The 17,469-nt window shown below is 53.9% G+C and overlaps 1 protein-coding gene across 2 annotated transcripts; it reads right to left on the reverse strand.

The window, feature by feature from the left end:
- Positions 1-715: 715 nt before the first annotated feature.
- On the reverse strand, positions 716-16,193 carry LGALS9 (galectin 9). 2 transcript variants are annotated; one of them, XM_016207600.2, is made up of 11 exons: positions 16,123-16,193; positions 12,122-12,213; positions 9,201-9,402; positions 8,307-8,417; positions 7,312-7,407; positions 5,590-5,625; positions 4,979-5,029; positions 4,236-4,277; positions 3,699-3,787; positions 3,419-3,581; positions 716-1,196 (listed from the first exon to the last, which is right to left on the reverse strand). In XM_016207600.2, exons 1-11 carry the CDS (start codon positions 16,159-16,161, stop codon positions 1,050-1,052), a joined length of 1,068 nt encoding a protein of 355 aa, XP_016063086.2. In that variant the 5' UTR covers positions 16,162-16,193; the 3' UTR covers positions 716-1,049. The 2 variants fall into 2 exon arrangements, with proteins under 2 accessions (XP_016063086.2, XP_016063087.2); XM_016207601.2 differs by lacking the exon at positions 7,312-7,407.
- Positions 16,194-17,469: the final 1,276 nt, after the last annotated feature.

Below are 17,469 nucleotides of genomic sequence, written 5' to 3' on the forward strand. Positions count from 1 at the left end.
CAGTGGAACAACTCGAACAAGCCTCTCCTCCGGGTCAGCTTCTCCTGACCCCACCTGCCACCTTCCTCCACTGGGACATGGGGTTCTGATGGGTTAACTGCCATCTGACTTCTTGGCCCTGCCGTGGTCCTCCAGGCTGTGGCCCGGCCCTTGGCCCCTCTCAGCAGATTGGGGCTGTTTCCTGGGTTAACCTCTGTTACCAGGCTTCCTGTCAGAGACTCCTGTCCAAAAAGCCTGAGGCCGGCTGCTTTCTCCCATAACCCTGTGGGATTTGGGGGACACACGGAGAGCAGAAATGGATCAGACACCCCCCCCCCCATCAAAGTGAGCCTATGCTCTCTCCTTGGCCAGGACCTCCCCAATTCCAGAAACCAAACTGTCTCCAAACACCTGGAATAAAACACCATCACCCCGTGCTTGTGCGCCAACGCGGATTTTCCTTTCTTTATTTATTTGAAAGACACCGGGGAAGGGGATGCCTCCGGCTGAAAAAGGTGCTGTCAGTTGGTGGAGAGCAGCAGGTGCCATTCAGGGTCACCTTCCTGGACGGGAGGAAGGCTTGGTACAGGGTGCAAGAAAAGGTTAAATGCTGGAGAAAGACAAGGAGCTGAGGAGCCCAGCTCCCATGGGAGCGACCAGCCTGAGACCGAGTTGGACTTGAATGGAGGCGGGAATGGGGTCAAGCGGCGGGTGAGGGGGAGGCCGGAGCTGGGAGCGTGGGAAGGCCCAGGATGCTCCCTTTCTGCCAAGCGGACTGAACATGGGCTTCAGCCTGCACAGACCACCCCTCTCCTCGATGGTAGGATTTGGGCAGCTGGAGCCCCAGGCGCTGCTCAGACAGAGGAAGGCAGCCCCAGCCAGCCGCCTTCTCCACGCCAGGATGGCTGCAGCAGAAGCAGGCCAGACAAGGACCTGGTCTCTCCGGAAAAGGCCCAGACCCTCGGTGGGCTGGGAGGGGCTGGGGCTGGGGCAGGGACAGGCAAGCGGAGGCAAAGAGCAGATCAAGACAGTAACGTGCTCCAGGCCGAGTTCCAGGGCCGGGATCCCGCCTATGTCTGCACGTGCGTCAGCTGGACATCGCCGGCCACTTCCAGGTTGTTGATGGAGGGCAGGTTGGTCAGGCGGTGGTAGTAGTCAAACAGGTGATAACCGTCCACGGCCACCTTGAGGTAGGGACCTTCACACAAGATCCACACCTGGAACGACAGGCCGTGTCATTGGCACTCCACCCGGAGAGTCCTCAAACCTATTGGCAAGCTGGTGTCTCCCGCCTCCTTCCTGCCTTCCTCAGACATTCGTTAGGCGCGGCCCAGGCCTGCATTCCAGCGCCCCGGGTTTGCTGTTCACACACAGGGGTTTGCTGTTCACACACAGGCCGCCTGCTCTCCTTCCTGTCCTTTTACATATTCTGTTCCCCCGGCACAGAGTGCCCTTCCCCCAGGCTCCCCACTCTGCACCCCTTGCCCACATGGATAACTGCTAGTCCCCCTTCAGGATTCACTCCCCTCGGGCAGGCCTTCCCTGCCTTTTGCCACCTCCTGACCCCCTCCTAGTCAAGTGAGGTGGCCCCTCAAGTCATATCTCCCTTCCCCATCCTCACTCTCCAACCGGACCCTGAGCCCAGGGGCAGGAACCCTGGCTTGTGCCACCCATGTCCCTAGTACCCGGCACACAGGAGTGCTCCACGCCTGCACTCCCGCAGCGGCCACCTCCCAACTTGTCTGTTTCACCCCAAACATTCTCCACAAGGCAGTCAGAGCACATCTGTAAAATGTCATCCCCATCACAATACCTAACACTTGCAGCACCCTTAACGTGATGTCATTTCATTCTTACATGGCTAAGATTAATATTGTTAGTAGCCCTATTTTTTAAAAAAAATATGTCTTTATTAATTTTAGAGAGACGAAGGGAGAGAGGGAGAGAGAGAGAGAAACATCAATGATGAGAGAGTCATTGATGGGCTGCCTCCTGCACGCCCCCAACTGGGGATGGAGCCCGCAACACGGGCATGTGCCCTGACCGAGAATTGAACCTCGAACTCCTGGATTATAGGTCAGTGCTCAACCGTTGAGCCACGTCGACCAGGCAGTAGCCCCCATTTTTCAGATAAGGAAACTGAGGCCCAGAGCCATTGAGTCACTTGCTCAAAGTCAAATAGCTGTCTATAAATCAAAGCGTATTGCTCTCTTGCTTCAAACACACCAACACACTGTATTAAAACCCAAATCCCTGCCCCAGCCGGTGGTGCTCAGTGGTTAAAGCATCGGACAGCGCACTGGAGGGTCTTGGGTTCGATTTCCAGTCAAGGCATGTACCTGGGTTGCAGGTTCAATCTCAGCCCCAGTAGGGGTGTGTGCAGAAGGCAACCTCACATTAATGTTTCTCTCTCTCTCTCTCTCCATCCCTCCTTCTTTTCCACTCTCCGTAAAAAAATCAATGGAAAAAATATCGAGTGAAAATTAACAAAAACACCCCCCCACCCCCAAACTTCTTTCCATGGCCCTCAGGGCCATACATCTGTCATTTTCAACCCTGGGTGAGCATTTAAAAATACTCTCATTTAAAAATAGGGCCTATTTTAGGGTATTTTTAAAAACACAGATGCCCAGGCTCACCCCTCACTGGCCTGGGGCAGGGCCAGTCATTGATTTTTCTTTTTTAAGCTCTCTAGGTGATCTGAATGTGTAATTGAGGCTGAGAACCCCTGCTCTGTGATCTACTCATCCAGCCTCACCACCCTCCCCTTCCCTGACAGGCCCCGCCCACGACTCTGGCTTTTGCCATCACAGCTGCTCCCTCCCATGCCTGCTGGGAATGCTCCCCTCAGATCTTTGTGGGGTGGGCTCCTTCTATCATGGAGGTCTCCACCGCACTGTGGTCTCCCAGAGCTGTCCCCCTCTAAGGCAGCGTGGTCCCTGCCCAGGCCTCACTCTACCTCAATATTCTCTTTTGCTTTGGGCACAGCACCCGTCATGATCTGCAGTGATCTTCCCCCACAGAACTGTAAGCTTTGGGGGCAGGACCTGGTCTGTCTGCTTCACTGCTGTCCCCCCAGCTCCCTCCTGCCCAAAGTGGGCCTTCATAATGGAGCTGATAAATAATTGTTGAATGAATGAGTGAATAAATGAATGCTACCTCATTCTTGGGTCCAATCTGGCACTTAGTGGCTGTGTGACCTCAGGCAAGGAACCTGCACTTGAGAGTTTTTTTCCTATCTGTAAACAGCAAATACCACCCCCTATTTTATGTGGGGCAGTAATAGTAAAACCATAATACAATAATTTGTTGGGCCCAGCCCTTACCCAAGAAGCCTCAGCTCCCATCTTGTTCAAGGGGCCCCCAGACACCTCCACTCCCTACTTCGTTTGCCCTTCCGGAGCAGAGCCCCTTGGAGCCCCAGGCTGCAGGACCTTACCAAGAAGCTCTGGCCTGGGACGAAGGGCATTTTTCGGGGCAGGCTGTGCTCCTCAGCCCCCCAAATGTTGTTGATCTTTGTGTTGCGGACCACAGTGTTCTCATCAAAACGGGGATTCAGGTGGAAGGCGATGTCACTCCCAGAGCGCAGGTTGATGTGGAACCTGGGGTTGGGCAGCATTCATGAGCTCTGGGCCCCGGCCCCTCCCCAGCCTGCCCAGAGCCAGGGGGAAGGCTGAATGACCTTGGGGTATCTCTCCTCCCCAAGAGCCCAGGCTTACCTTTGAGCTCCAGGCAGGACAGTGCCTGACACGGTGATGCTCTTGGAGGGGTACAGCCCACCAGGGATGCTGGTGAAGAAAGGCATCGGCTGTGGGGAGGAGAGGGGCAGGTCAGCCAGCGGCAGCCAGAGCAGTGGCCACTGTAGGAGAAACTTTCTGCCAGTGTCCACGAATTTGGACTGTCAGCTGAGTTTGACAGCTGTGCCTATGTCATATATTCTCAAGAAAGAATCGTGATATCTTTATTTGGTTAGCAAATGCCAAGGGAAAACTTTCCAGTGTTCCTCAAATGAATGGGCTTAAACTGTCACAAAAACAATGTTGGCTGGACACAGAAGGATACCTGGGCTGAGAAGGGAAGGCCATATAATATGCTCATGATGAAGGGACCATTGTAAAGGTGAAAGCTCCTTTCAACAGTCTTCCAATTTACTTGGATGTTTGGAGAACTTCAGCTCACCAAAGGACTGCTTTTCATTTTGCAAGCTGCCCTGCTGTCCCGCACAAAACCTCCACCCGCCCTGAGAAATCACTTACGTAGGTGGGGCTGGAGAACGCCACAGGTGGGATTACGGGATTCTGTTGAAAAGAGACCAGGAAATTCAGTGTGGGGTTGTGCCCGCCCCCAGGCCCCCACGCACTCTAGAGGGGATGCCCCAGCCCGGCCAGCATGGGGCATGCAAGAGGCAACCAATCAAGGACTTTCTCATCATTGATGTTTCTCTCTCTCTCTCCCTCTCCTTTCCTCTCTTTGAAATCATTAAAGACATATTTTAAAAAAAAAAAGGGGATGCTCCAATGTGAGGCTCAGCCCCTGGATTCTCCCATTCACTTTCCCTTTCATGCCAGCCTTTGTGGAACTTCCTGCCATTGTCCCAGACCCCATCACCGTCACCTGCCCTCAACCCCTCCACAAGAAGCTCCACTAACCCCAGGGCTCCTGTCTGACTTGTGCCAGCAGGAGGGAGAGAGGCAGCGGCTTAAGTCTGTGACCATTGGTGACATCCCGGGGACACAGGGCCTCAGATCCAGATGCTGGGGCCACTGCTGGTCCTGAGGGTCCTGCCTCTTGGGCCTCTGGGGAAAGCCAGCCTGACCCAGAATCTCTGCTGTCCCCAGGGTTGTCTGACTTGCATGTCTCCTGAGCAGAGGTCCCAGCCCTACATGTCCCCATCCCCCTTACTAAACTGCTTTCGTCCCCTCTCCGGGACTAGAGAACTCAGTCCTTGGTGAAGGGGGATAGGGGCTGGCTGTGAGCTGAGCGGAGCTTTCAGACTTACAGGGACCATTTGTCCAGGGGCGCTCTGCATCGGGAAGACGCACGATTGGATCTGGGAGAAAGAAAAGGGGTTTTAACCAGCTCTCACCGGCGCGAAGATAGCCACCTGCCACCAGAAGGAACCACTTAACACACCCTCCCGGGAGCTCTGAGACTAACCAGCTCAATAGCCCAGACCCGACTCCGAAAATTGGAGTACTAGAGGGGTTTCTTCTCTTAAGAGGATGAGGCAGGGGCAAAAGTTTCTTCTGGAGAGGAAATAAGGCTTCTTTCGTGGCCTGCTGGCCCACCTTCCTTCTCAGGGGAATTTTTCCAGCATAGCTTCACTTTGCAGGAGGGAGTAAATGGGGGCGTTGGTTTCCTGTGGCTGCCCACAGAATGGCTGGGGCTCATGCAATTCAGCTTGTTTCCCAACTCATGAGGCCAGCCGACCCCCCTCCCCCAAGCCCTCTCACCACCAGCACCACTGCGGTCAGGGGGGTGGTCAAGGGGTCTGGCCTTAGCTGCCCCAGGCGCCCTGTGGCAGAGGCCTAATGCCTGGCCCTGTGTTCTCCTTTTGACCCACAGGAAGAACCAAAACGAAGACGTTCGAAGAGAGAGCAAGAGACTTACCATGGGCGATGAGGTGGCCTGCCAGTAACTTGGAGGCTGGAGGGGGCGAGAAAGTCAAAAGGGTGGTTAACAATGGTGCCACCTGAGGGCGAGATGACAGCAGAAACTGTGGCAAGAGATGCCTCCCAGACTCACACTCGCTTCCTTCCTGCTCCCCAGCAAGGCTTCCAGAGCCCGAGGTTTCAGATTCTCACCCACCATCCAGGGTACACAGGTTATAAAACAGGGTAGGGGCGGGGCGGGGGAGAGGGAGCATCCTCACTGGCTCCTCTAGAGAGTGAGAAGCATGGGTCTGATACAGAACCTACAGCTGACCTCAGCAACCAGAGGCAAAACCATTACTTCCAGTGTCCAATTTCAGCCAGAGGTGAAAGCTGGCATTTCCTGAGGCCTACTGTATGCCAAGCTCTGGCTTCAGTGCTTTATGACGGAAGCATCCTTAGCTTCAGTTTTGCTAAGTGAGAGAACCAGGCTCAGAAAGGTTAAGCCACTTGCCCAAGCCTATCCAGGTATCAGCAATAAAACACAAAATGGTACCCAGTTGTGTCTGGTTGTATCCAGCACACCCTGTCCTCCCCAGGCCAGGGCCAGGGTCGGGATGCCCTGCAAAGGCTCCCTGGAGCTCCACCAGTCTTAAAGTCAATGTGGCAGGTGACAGGTGGCAGGTGTCCTACCTGCACTGTGATGGGCCACAGGAAGGCTGGGGAAAGAGACAGCCCTTGCCTTTACCCCCACTGCTCAAATGGCCAAGGGAAGGGCCAGGCCTTGCTCCTTTCCTGCACTAGAGCCCCTTCCCACCCAGCAGGCTGTTCTTCTTGCCCTGGCTCGTCTCCCCTTCTACTGGTTGTGCACACCACATCCCTCATTCACTTACTGAGTCCTTGCTGCATTCCAGGCACTGTGCAAAGTGCTGGGGATACAGAAAGGGACAAGTCACAATTCCAAACTCGTGGGTGCAGGGAAGGAGGGGGTGGAGTGATGGGGACAGACATGTAAATACAGTTACAACAGGACATGGTGACTGGCATGGCAGTTGTAAAATGTCCATGGGGAGGGGGAGGGGAAGGGGGAGGGCATCCAGCAATGTGCCAGGCAGGGAAGCTGCGCCTGAGGAGCGAGATTTAAGCAGAGTATTGAAGGGCAGTTAGGGGCTGGCTGGGGGTGAGGGGGCAAAGGGTACTTTCAGCATCAGGACAGCAGATGCAAAAGTGTGGTGGCCAGAAAGAGCCTGAAGTGAGCAGTGGGGGCTGTGTGGGATTCTTCGTGGGTGAGGTGGGAGGCTGGGAGGTGGGCTGGGCAAGACGGGAGGATCCTGCACATCCAGCTGGGGAGTTTGAGCTCTAGTTAGAAGGGCTTGGCGCCTTTAGGATTTTTAAGCAGGGAGAGGATGAGATTGAATTTGCTTATGGGAGGGCCACTGGGGCAGTGAGTGGGTGTGATGGGGTGAGTGGTGAGAGGTCCGGTGGCCTGGACCAAGGTAGTGGCTTCGGGAAGGAGAGGCGTTGGTGTACTGGAGAGATGTTAAGGAAGGGAGAGAAGAACCATGGATGTCTCCCAGGTCTGGGCTCTGAATGCCTGGTGGATGGAGATAGGGAGCCTTGGGTGGGCATGAAGGGGTCTGTAAGCCCCAGCCACCATGCTGGACGGAACTAGCCTCTCTCTCAGACCCTCTGTCCTTCCTGCTGACTGCTCAGCCTTCCAGGCTCTTCACATTTAACTCACTTTTGGTTTGCGCCCCTTGGGCTTGGATGGGAAACGGGCAGGCTGGGAGAATTGCATCCCGGAGAAGGCAGGCTGGATAGGGACTGCACGGGTGTTCTGTTAAAACAAAAGGTGCCAGGGGGTGAAGAGAAGTGTTAGTGAGCCAAGGAAGAGTAGAAAGGCAGGGGCCGGGCAAGAGGGAGAGAGCCAGACTGGCAGGGACAGAGTAGGGGAGGGAGTTGGGTAGGGAGGGGACATGAGAGATGAAGACTGAACAGTGAGGAGCTCATATTTGTTGAGGGCCTACTGTGTGCTTTTCTCATCTCAGAGAGCACGCTCAAATGCCAAAAGTGGCAACAACAGCTCCACCCCAGCCGCGCGAGGCCCTGTGGGATGTGGGCCCAGCACATCTACACCATTTCTGAGTGTTCAGTCAAGTGGCATCAAGTCCATTCACGCTGTTGTGCATCCATCACCGCCACTCAGCTCCACACACAGAACTTCTGATCTTTAGGTGCTGACAACACACCCAACAATTGTAAAACACAGAAAGGGTCAAATAGACCCTGGTATGGGCCCATGTGGGCTATTTGGTGACCTCTGACATGTATCGCCTTGTGGAGATCACACAATAACCCTTAGGGAGGCAGTGACTATGCCCCTTCCACAGATGAGGAAACTGAGGCTGGAAGAGGCAAGGTCACTTGGTTAAGATCCCACAGCTGATGACAATGGCAGACCTGGAATCTGAGCTCCATTCATTTTGATTCCCAAGGCTGGGATCCTTCTGGAATCACAAGGCCTCTTAACCAGGGTGGAAGTAGAGAGTGACAGACAAGAGTGGTGGGAGTCAAGGAGGCCGAGGCAGGTGTTCTGGACAGAGACAGTGACACAAGAAGGACCAGACAGAGGGAGCCGCAGGTATGCCCCCAGAGTCACCTGCGTGAGAGATTGGCTGATACCTTTGGGCCCACCCAATAGGGCCCCTGGGACAGGTGGCATTTGGACCATCTGACCTGGAAGCTGATGTGGGTCAGCCCCACAGCGCCGGAGACAGAGATGGTGTCCACGAAGTGAAAAGGCACACGGTGTGTGTACTGTGTATAGAAGTTTCCATTCACCATCACCTGTCAACAGGAGTGCATATTCCAGGAGAGGGGTCCCGGACCAGGCAGGGAGCGCACCTGAGCCTCTGGGACCCCTGCATCTAGAAAGTAAGATCTGTCTGGTTTTCACCTCCATCCCTTATAGGTCAGGGCACCAGCCTTCAGAGCTGCAACAGTTTTAGGAACACAATGTGATCCAAAATGCATCCAAACCCAATCACCACTTGGCTCCAGTTGCTGGCTTCTTAGTTCTTATGGTTGGTTGTTTATTGCACTAGGTTTGTCTTTCCAATCTTAACCCACCTGGGATGTTATTTCAATATGTGCATTTAAATGGGCATAAGAGGCTCCTGGGGAGGAGTTGAGAGGGGACCTCAGGTTGCACCTTGAGGGCATGGGAACATTCATGTTCACACAGAGGGGTACAAACACAGCCATCCGTGTCCCCGAGCCCAGCAGCACTAGTCTGCTTGCAAGAACAGTTACAACACCATGCAAAACCAAGCCATTCCTAGATCTGGATGAGGGCTACAACCATGGCACTGAAAAACAAATACTATCAAGGACATGGAGAGGACAAATGGCTACAGCAGAGGAATGGAATTAACTTGGAACCCGTGGCCAAAGAGCATGTGGGGACTTACCTAGTCATTTCCTAGTAATAAGGGCAGCAGGGGCCCCTGCAGATGCAGGTGAAGGTGCGAAGGTCCTGCTTGCTGCATAATGGCATGGCTTGGGTAATTCTTTAAAGGCTTTTCACCACGTCTGATAGGGCAGGGAGACAGGGGGGAGGGTCCTGCTCACCTGGAAGTTGGAGCTCTGCACCAGGACGCAGAGCTCAAAGGGATTCCCCTTCTGGAAGGGCATTTGCAGCTTCCTCTCCTCCTGCCCCCAGCATCCTTTCTGCTTCGTGTTACAGACCACATACCCGCCCTCTTCAAACCGAGGGTTAAAGTGGAAGGCAATGTCATGGCCACTGAAACCGCTCTGAAGGTTCACAGCAAACCTAGGCCGAGGGAAATCAGATAGTTTCTGGTTCATTGCCAATGCTAGGAGCAGGAGGGCCTTGTGCCTCTGACTTGCGAGTGTCTGGGAACTTGCTGGCAACCTGTGTGGCAGGTCTGCACCCACCCTGGCTTTCGGTGCCTTCCTTTTTGTTTACATAATTTGCACTTAGTGTGTTTTTGTGTAATCATTGCATTTTGCCCTTTCCAGTGTGACTTTCTAAAAATAAGTAGGAAACAGGGAAAGAAACATGCTGACACTAGCAACAGGAAGCATAGGTGCTGGAAACTGACTACAGGTTGTACGGATGCAATTCAAGGCATATGCCCAGCAGCAGGAGCTTTCATGCCCAGTGGGCACTTGTTAGAGGCCAGCCCGCTCTGCTCCATCGGGAAGGAAGAGCACAAATGGAAAGAACAGGTGAAATTGGGGAGTTTACCTACAAAGGCGGTGTCTAATGGGAGGCAGGGAATAAGTGTTAATTAGCTTTCCATGCATGAGAACTTCTGGTATGTGTGTCTGTCCCTCTTTGGAAGTTGGTGTGTGTCCCACTCATGAGGTGTGGAGTGCTGCCCCTAAAGTCCACAGGCCTGGACCTAGACCCCAGCTTCTACTGTTTGTCATTTGGGGTGACCCTGAACCACACTACCCTGGAGTTGCTGCACCCAGGAAAAGGGGTGACTCCCTTCCTTTGGGGATGATTAATGAGGAGGAGTTCAGGAAGCCCCCACACAAGTAAATTTTCCTTCAAGTCTCTCCTCGGAAGGAAGCCTCACCATTAAAACTTCCTTGGGGTATGACTATGGCCCTAGGGCAGGGGTGGGGAACGTCTGGCCCACGGGCCATATATGACCTGTGAAATCATTTGGTCTGGACCTGCCAAGGCAACTGCAGGTAGGACTCAAAATTCAATAAATCTATGAGCTTTTTTCATATCTAATTTTTAAGTTGATAATTTTGTATGGCCTGCTAATGATGTCATAAATATCGAAATGGCCCTTGGCAGGAAAAAGGTTCCCCACCCTTGCTTTAAGGTGAGGAATTCAAACAAAAGAAACTTCCAAGCTGCCAGCTTCACAAAAGAGGGGCAATAAATGTTTGTTCATCCTTTCCCCAGACACATGTCCTACAACCAGTTCCAATTCAAGGTTCTCCACCAAGGAAAGTGTCACTGTCTTCCCTGAACTCAGCATGAACGTCGTTCACAGCCTGGTTCTTGGGGTCCCTCTGGTGTCCCCAACTAATGCACAGCAGTCCGGGAAGGCCTCCGCTTTTGTGTCTTCTGCATCCCCCACAGGGCCAGAGGTGGCCCTTGGTAAGCATTCTTCAATTCCTGAAGAGCCCATTTGATTTCTCTGCTGTCCCTCAACACCAGCTCCTGTGTGGCCCAGAGCCCAGCAGGCCTGCACTCTGGGAATAATAAAAGGAAAGGAGGCTCCCAGTGACTCTGGAACCAGAGAACCGAATCCGTGTTCCTCTTTACTCAAAGGCTATTATTTCTGAAATATCTCCAGATGTATTTTTTCCCCTTGTGGTCCTCCAGCTCTATTTCTGTGGTCCTTTGGAAATTCCTACCCCAGGGAAGAGAGAGTGCAAAAGTGCCCATGGGAAAAAATGGGGACAGTAGGACGGGAGTAGAAATGCTCCTGGTGGTGGGAGGAGGGCTAGGCAGAGGGAGAAGGGGAGAGGAGGGGATGGAGTTTCAGAGGTGAGGTGCCAGATTCCCTGGTGGCAGGGTTTAGGGGGACCTCGGAGCCTCACTTTCCTGGAGTCTTCTTGGGGACATTCAGGGCTCTTGGAGGTGAGCATGGCTATGACCACCTGGCAGGGAAGGTGATAGCAGAGAAAGTCATCCAGCATCTACGTGCCAAGATGAGGTAGGGCTGGGCCCAGGGGTGGTGTGAAGGGATCCAGAAGGTCCCCCGGACCCATGCAAGGTTTTAAAAGGATCACTGGGGACAAAAGACACTTGAGATTGAGACAGAGAGGGTTATATCCCCAAGTGAGGGTTATGTGTCCAGAGGGCTTCTGTGGGCACCGTGGACTTTAGCAGGCAAGCGCCATGGACATAGACCTCAGCCAAGTCAGGCAAGAGCCCCACAACTCCACACCACCTGGACCTCAGCAGAGAGCAGCCAGGGCTGCTCAAGCCTTAGAGGGCTCTCCAGCCTCTGAGAAGATGTACAAGTTCTTCCTTGTACCCAAAAGTCCCCTGTACCCGAAAGTCCCCTATAGGGCGGGAAACAGTGCAGAGAAGATGTTGGTATTTTTAATTGACTTTGTGTTTTCCAGGAAAGACCTTGAAGCAGAAAGAGACCAAATTACATTTTATGGCAAATTTAAATATTTCCCCATCAGCCAAATGAGGGCTGCAAAGAACATGAAGGCGGTTATGGGAAATAAAGGAGGTATTGTTTTTGCAACTCTGGGTCTTGGTGTGCAAAGTTCAGTCCTAGACTCTAATGATCTGCCCTAGGGCTGGCCTTAGACTGTGAGCTCCTGCTCTCTGTGTTTATGGGGAGTGTATGTTAATGGTGTCTAACTGCTCTTGGCAGGTGGCAGGGCCACCATACAGTGTTGGCAGGGGCGGGGCCCTACTCATCCAGAGTTCCCTGAACCAAGCACAGGTAGGTCGGAGAGTGTTGAGTGAACCACCTGAGCTGACAGGCACCATGGTTTGCTAAGGGGCGAGGCTGGAGAGAAGCAACAGTTCCAGGTACCTTGTTTCACTGGACTGAAGAACAATGCCATTGACAGTGATCTGAAGTCCGTCCTGGAGGCCCCCTTGGATGACCCCTGAGAAGGGGACAATCTGCAGGGAGAAGAAGGCAGTGGTCAGGGGGCCTCCTGCCCGTTCCTTCTGGCACTTGCTAGCAGCCGGCCTGGCGTGTCAGGCACCGAGCCGGGGGCCTGGTGCAGCTGTGAACTGGGCCTACGAGTCCCAGTCTCATGGATCTTCCCGGCCTGGGAGGAAGCAGAACCCAATCCAGGGAGATACACAGACCTCCTGAGCCTGATAAGGAGACCGCCAGACACAGAGAGTGTGTCACCCGGAGCTGGCCTCCGGCAGGAGGAGGTGACAGCTTCCAAGAATAGGAAGTAACATGTACATGACCCTGAGAGGGGAAGGAGCCAGGGTAGTGAGAGGAGCTACTGGACACCAGACCAAGCTCCTAGTGAAGGCCCCAGGGCCCTGGTTAAAGACTCAGAAACCTAAGGGACCAAAGAGGCCACCAGCCTATTCTAAAGGGTAACCTCGGGCTCACCTGAGAAGGCCAAGAAGAAGGCTCCTCCTCACCCCCTGTCCACCCCAACCCCAGCCACCTCAGGGAGCACCTCTTCCTGGATGCTCTCTGCAGCCACGGGGCAGCCTCTTCTTCCTATCCTGCCCCAGGCCCTGGGCAACCCCTGAAGCCCTAATGGTATCTCCACTCCTCCCAGGTCCCATCTGCACCCATTTTGTCAGATTCTCTTTCCCGGGCCACTTGAAAGGAGAGACGGTCATGGGGGGGCTTGCATCATGTGAGAGCCAGGCATTATCCAGGCTTGAATCCCAATTCTGCTGCTCACCGCCTGAGGGTCCTTGGGTCACTTCTCTTGGCCTCGGTTTCCTCATTTGTCAAATAGGAATAAATCTTACCTTCTGTATAAGATCGACGATTTAGTGAGAAAAAGTCTGGGGAAGAGACTGGCACCGAGTAAGTGTTTCTATGACACCCTTCCCTCTTGGTCTCTAAGCAAAATTGCCAAGTTGGTTTTTTCTTGACTTTTAAAGCTAACCTCCAGGATGCCTCTTATCAAATGTGGGTTTTTTGTTGTTTTTTAAGTCCTCACCCAAGGGTATGTTTTCCATTGCTTTTCAGAGAGAGTAGAAGGGAAAAAGAGAGAGAGAGGGAGAGGGAGAGAGAGACATCAATTGATTGTCTCCCGCACACGCCTGGACCGGGGGCTAGGGATGGAGGCTGCAACTGAATTACATGCTCTTGGCTGGAATCGGACCCGGGGCCCTTCAGTCTTCAGGCCGACGCTCTAACCACTGATCCAAACCGGCTAGGGCTCTAATGCAGTTTTAACCTGCATTAACCTAGGAGATCACTTCCAGCTCCTAGTCGATCTTCACATTTTTCCAATTGTTAACATCTTCTCTAACTTCTCCTTTAAACCAACTCCCAGGAGCCAGGCCGGCGATGTGTACGGTGAGATGGCCGGCTGGGGGACAATAGGAAGGGTTTGACACAGTACACGCCATCCCTCTCATCTCAGCTCCAGCCAGGATGAATTAACTAATGTAGGGTGGATGACTCCCTCTGCTGGGTCAGACCTTGCTCTCAGCTCCTGGCCAGGCCAGGAGGCTGAGGACTCTTTCCCCCTCTTCCTATCTGGAAGTTCAGACAGCAGAGCCAGGCCCCACAGGCCAGAGGGCGTGTAGCAGCCTTCTGGAGGCCCAGTGTCACCAGCGGGCACCGGGCCCAGCTGGCAGAGTGTTTCACAGCAGGGGGCGGTGTGAGGCTTTCAGCCAAAGAGAGCCGCTGCCTCTGTTACCTAGTTATCCCCGCAAGAGGCCCAGAAAGGTTTGGTAACTTGCCCAAAGCCACACAGCTGGTGAGTAATAGAGTGGGACTGAATCCCAGCCCCTAGCTTTTTAACCGCCACTCAGGCTGCTTCCCACGGTGGAGCACAGGACACCCTCGCTCCTGGCTCACTGGGGGCTTCCCTGGACCAAGCAGGGAGACCTGTCCTGCTTGTGGCTCTGATTCCAGCCTGGCCCCTGGGGAGGCCGGGCCGGGTGAGGCCGGCAGGGCTTGGGCAAGGAAAGGGGGTGAGGCCCCGGAGGCAGACCCTCATAGTGTTCAGCTCGTGAGCAGAACAGCCGGGACACGTGATCTTCTTGGCACACTTTGGAGGAAGAGGGAGGCCACTCCTGACTGCTGGGAGTCAGTGGGGCACCTGGGAGAGGGTGGGCCTGTGGGGTGGGCTGGTGTGTCTGGAGCCTGTAAGGGCTACACCATCCTCTTTTTGGTCTGGACTCTAAGGCCCTGGGTTTTTTGTTTGTTTTGTCCCAACCCAAGTATATGTTGATTGGTTTTAGAGAAAGAGGAAGGGAGATAGAGGGAAACGTTGATTAGTTGCCTTCAGAACAGGTACTGACCGGGGATAGAAGCCGCCACCTTTTGGTGATCAGGACAACTCTCCAACAAACGGGCAGAGCCACCCAGCCAGGGCACCAGGGCCCTGTTTTAACTCTCTGCTGCCCTGCATGATTTTCCTTCTGATTTGAAGAATTTGGCTTTTGATCCAAGAATTGAAAAGTAAAAACCAGTCACCGGGATAAGAAAATGTCAAGGCTGAAAAGATCACCCATCTTATAGACAATGAGTCCCAAGTGGCCTGTTCTAACCCGGAGGGGCCGCTGGTGGCACTGAGGGCCTCCCTGGAGACACCAACAGGGCCCCGCCGTGAGCACTTCCTCAGAGTGAGCCGGCCGCCTGGTGACTGCTGGGGGAAGGCGCCGCGCCAGGGTCCCTGCCGAGGTGGGCTTGAGTGTGAAGCCCAGGCAGCTTGACCCTCAGGACTGCCCACCCGCCTACCCCAGGTCGCACCCAGGAAGGGCTCCGTCACTGTATCTCCTCCACCTCTCGGGAAACCGTTTGCCAAGCCTGGGAGAGGCTTCTGCCACAGGGCAGGGACCAGGACACCGTGACCACACAGGCCTCCTGGGCCTGGGGCTGTCACCCGCCTGCCTTCCCCTATCACTGCTCTTCCTGTGGGCACCTCCCTCTTCGGGGGGTAAATCAAGGTGCCTTCCTTCTCTACCATCTGGGGACATTTGGTAAGTGGCATCAATGTCTCTGAGCCTCAGGTTTTGCATGTACAGCGTGGGAAAAATAAAACTCAGAGGGTTTAAACAAAGCCACCTACAGACAGGGCCCACACATGTGTGGCAAAAAGGTGCCAAAGGCAGCCCTTTGCACCCCACACTGCAGGGACAGCCCACTCCTCCCTCACTGCCCAGAGGGTCCCCCTGCAGACACCTTGACCTGCCCCTGCCTTGTTAACTCACCCGCAGGGAGCAGATGACCCCTCAGGTCTTCCCTGCAGCCCCTGACTCCTAATCACACTAAAGACTTCAATAGCCACCCCTCTCCAGCGTGCTGGGCTCTGACCAAGCACCCTAGATGTGCTCTCCCACTCCATCCTTGCCCCAACCCTGGGAGAGACGGCTCAAGGATTATCCTTATTTTACAGATTTGGAAACTGAGGCCCAGAGAAGTGAAAGTAGCTGGCTTGAGGTCATCTGGCTAGTAAATGGCTGAACCCGGGGGTGGGGGGGGGCATCTCCTAAGTCAGTGCCCCATCCTAAGCTGCTGTCCTCCCCAGAAGCCCTGCTGACTTCCAGTTTCATTTGAACAAACCACCACTCTTCTAATTGTTTCTTGCACCCTTCTTCCCCTCAGCACCTAGGACAGGACAGGCACAGAAGGAGCTCAGCCAACACCTGTCCAATGGACAAATTCGGGCGATCACTATCCCCTTGGGTCCTGAGAGGCGCGGGTGAGACCGGCCCGGGGAGAAGCTGTGTCAGGATTGCCTCATCTGGCATTTGTGCCCTCTGTGTTCCCCGTGGGATGCCCCCCGCATCCTCAGAGACCCAGAGCTGCTTCCCTGGCCAGGAGGCCACTCAGCCCTGCAGCAGCGCCCGTGCCCGCAGCCTGGAACTCACTGGGTTCTTGAAGGGAGGCTGGATGCTGCAGGAGGCCATCTCTCCACTTCTGTGGTCACCGCTGCTTCTCACACCAGCCAGGCAGTTCCCTGCACTGGGGAGGACTTTATAAAGAAACAGAAACCAAAGCTATTTGGCAGTTATTCAATTGGGAGGAGCCAGGAGCAAGAAGAGATGGGTGTGAAGAAAGGAAAGGTAGAGTGCTGGGGGAGGAGGAGAGAGGGTGGACCTCGGACAGGAAAGCAGGTGCTCCCACTCCAGTGACCTTCCCTTCCACGCTCCTCCTCTGCTCCACCCAAGACTGAATCCTGTTTGTTTCATATACAGGTTCACAGAGCCTGGCAACGCAGAAATGACAGTGAGTTTCCACAGGCTGCTGTCCATAGGTGTGTGGCTATGTCTCCTGAGCATACTCAGTCACAACGTCCAGAAAACAATGGGGCTGCTGGACAGGGCCACACAGGGAGGGGTCATGGTGGTGCTGGAAGGCCTGGTGTACCCATTTTACACACAGAGAAACTGAGGCTCAGAGAAACCGAGGGACATGTCCAAGGTCACACAGCTCTCTAGTGGCAGCCTGACCTCTATGAGCATGCTGAGGTTCTCAAAAAGGTATTTCTCGTCTTTAAAATTCGATTCCTCATATGAAAACATCCCCATGTAGAAAGAAGTGTTTTACACATGTAAAACCTCATCATGGAGGTTATGATATCCCCGGTTATAGTGGTCCCCTGGGAGCTTCTGAGTCCCCTTTCTGTGAATTTCTCTCTTTCCTCTCTCCTCCCTCTCTTCTCCTCTCTCCCTTTTCTTTCTGGGCTTTGGCATGGGGAGAGAAGTCGTGGACATAATGGAACATTCCAAGCCATGGGAAGGTCAGGGCAACATGTTAAATAAACTGCCTTTAACTGGCTTCAGCACCTAGTTAAGGGAAATGAATGAACAGAGACTAGCAGGATAGGCTGGGTCAGGGAAGTAGGGAGGAGAGGAGAGGAGCTGTTGCAATAAACTTATGTAAAGTTAAGCAGGTCCCTGCAATGTGCTAGCGAGATAACAAATGTGCTACCAGTCAAGCCTGAATGAGCAGTTAAGGGCCATATAGGCACCAGTGGGTAGAAGGTGCCCCAGGGTCACACATGTGTCTGTACCACTCCTCCTTCTGGAACCTTGTCTACATGCACCAGAATCTGCAGACTGACTTCCTTGCAGATTGGAGTGTAAATAATACAACTTTGGAAAACAATTCGAGAGAGATGAAAAGGTACGCATCTGTTCATGACAGCTTTCTCACCATAGCTCTAAACTGGAAACAGCACAAGTGTGCACCAGAGAAAGAAGAAACATTCCTGA

The sequence above is a fragment of the Miniopterus natalensis genome, chromosome 17, assembly GCF_054644295.1.
Source record: "Miniopterus natalensis isolate mMinNat1 chromosome 17, mMinNat1.hap1, whole genome shotgun sequence".
Lineage (NCBI taxonomy): Eukaryota > Metazoa > Chordata > Mammalia > Chiroptera > Miniopteridae > Miniopterus > Miniopterus natalensis.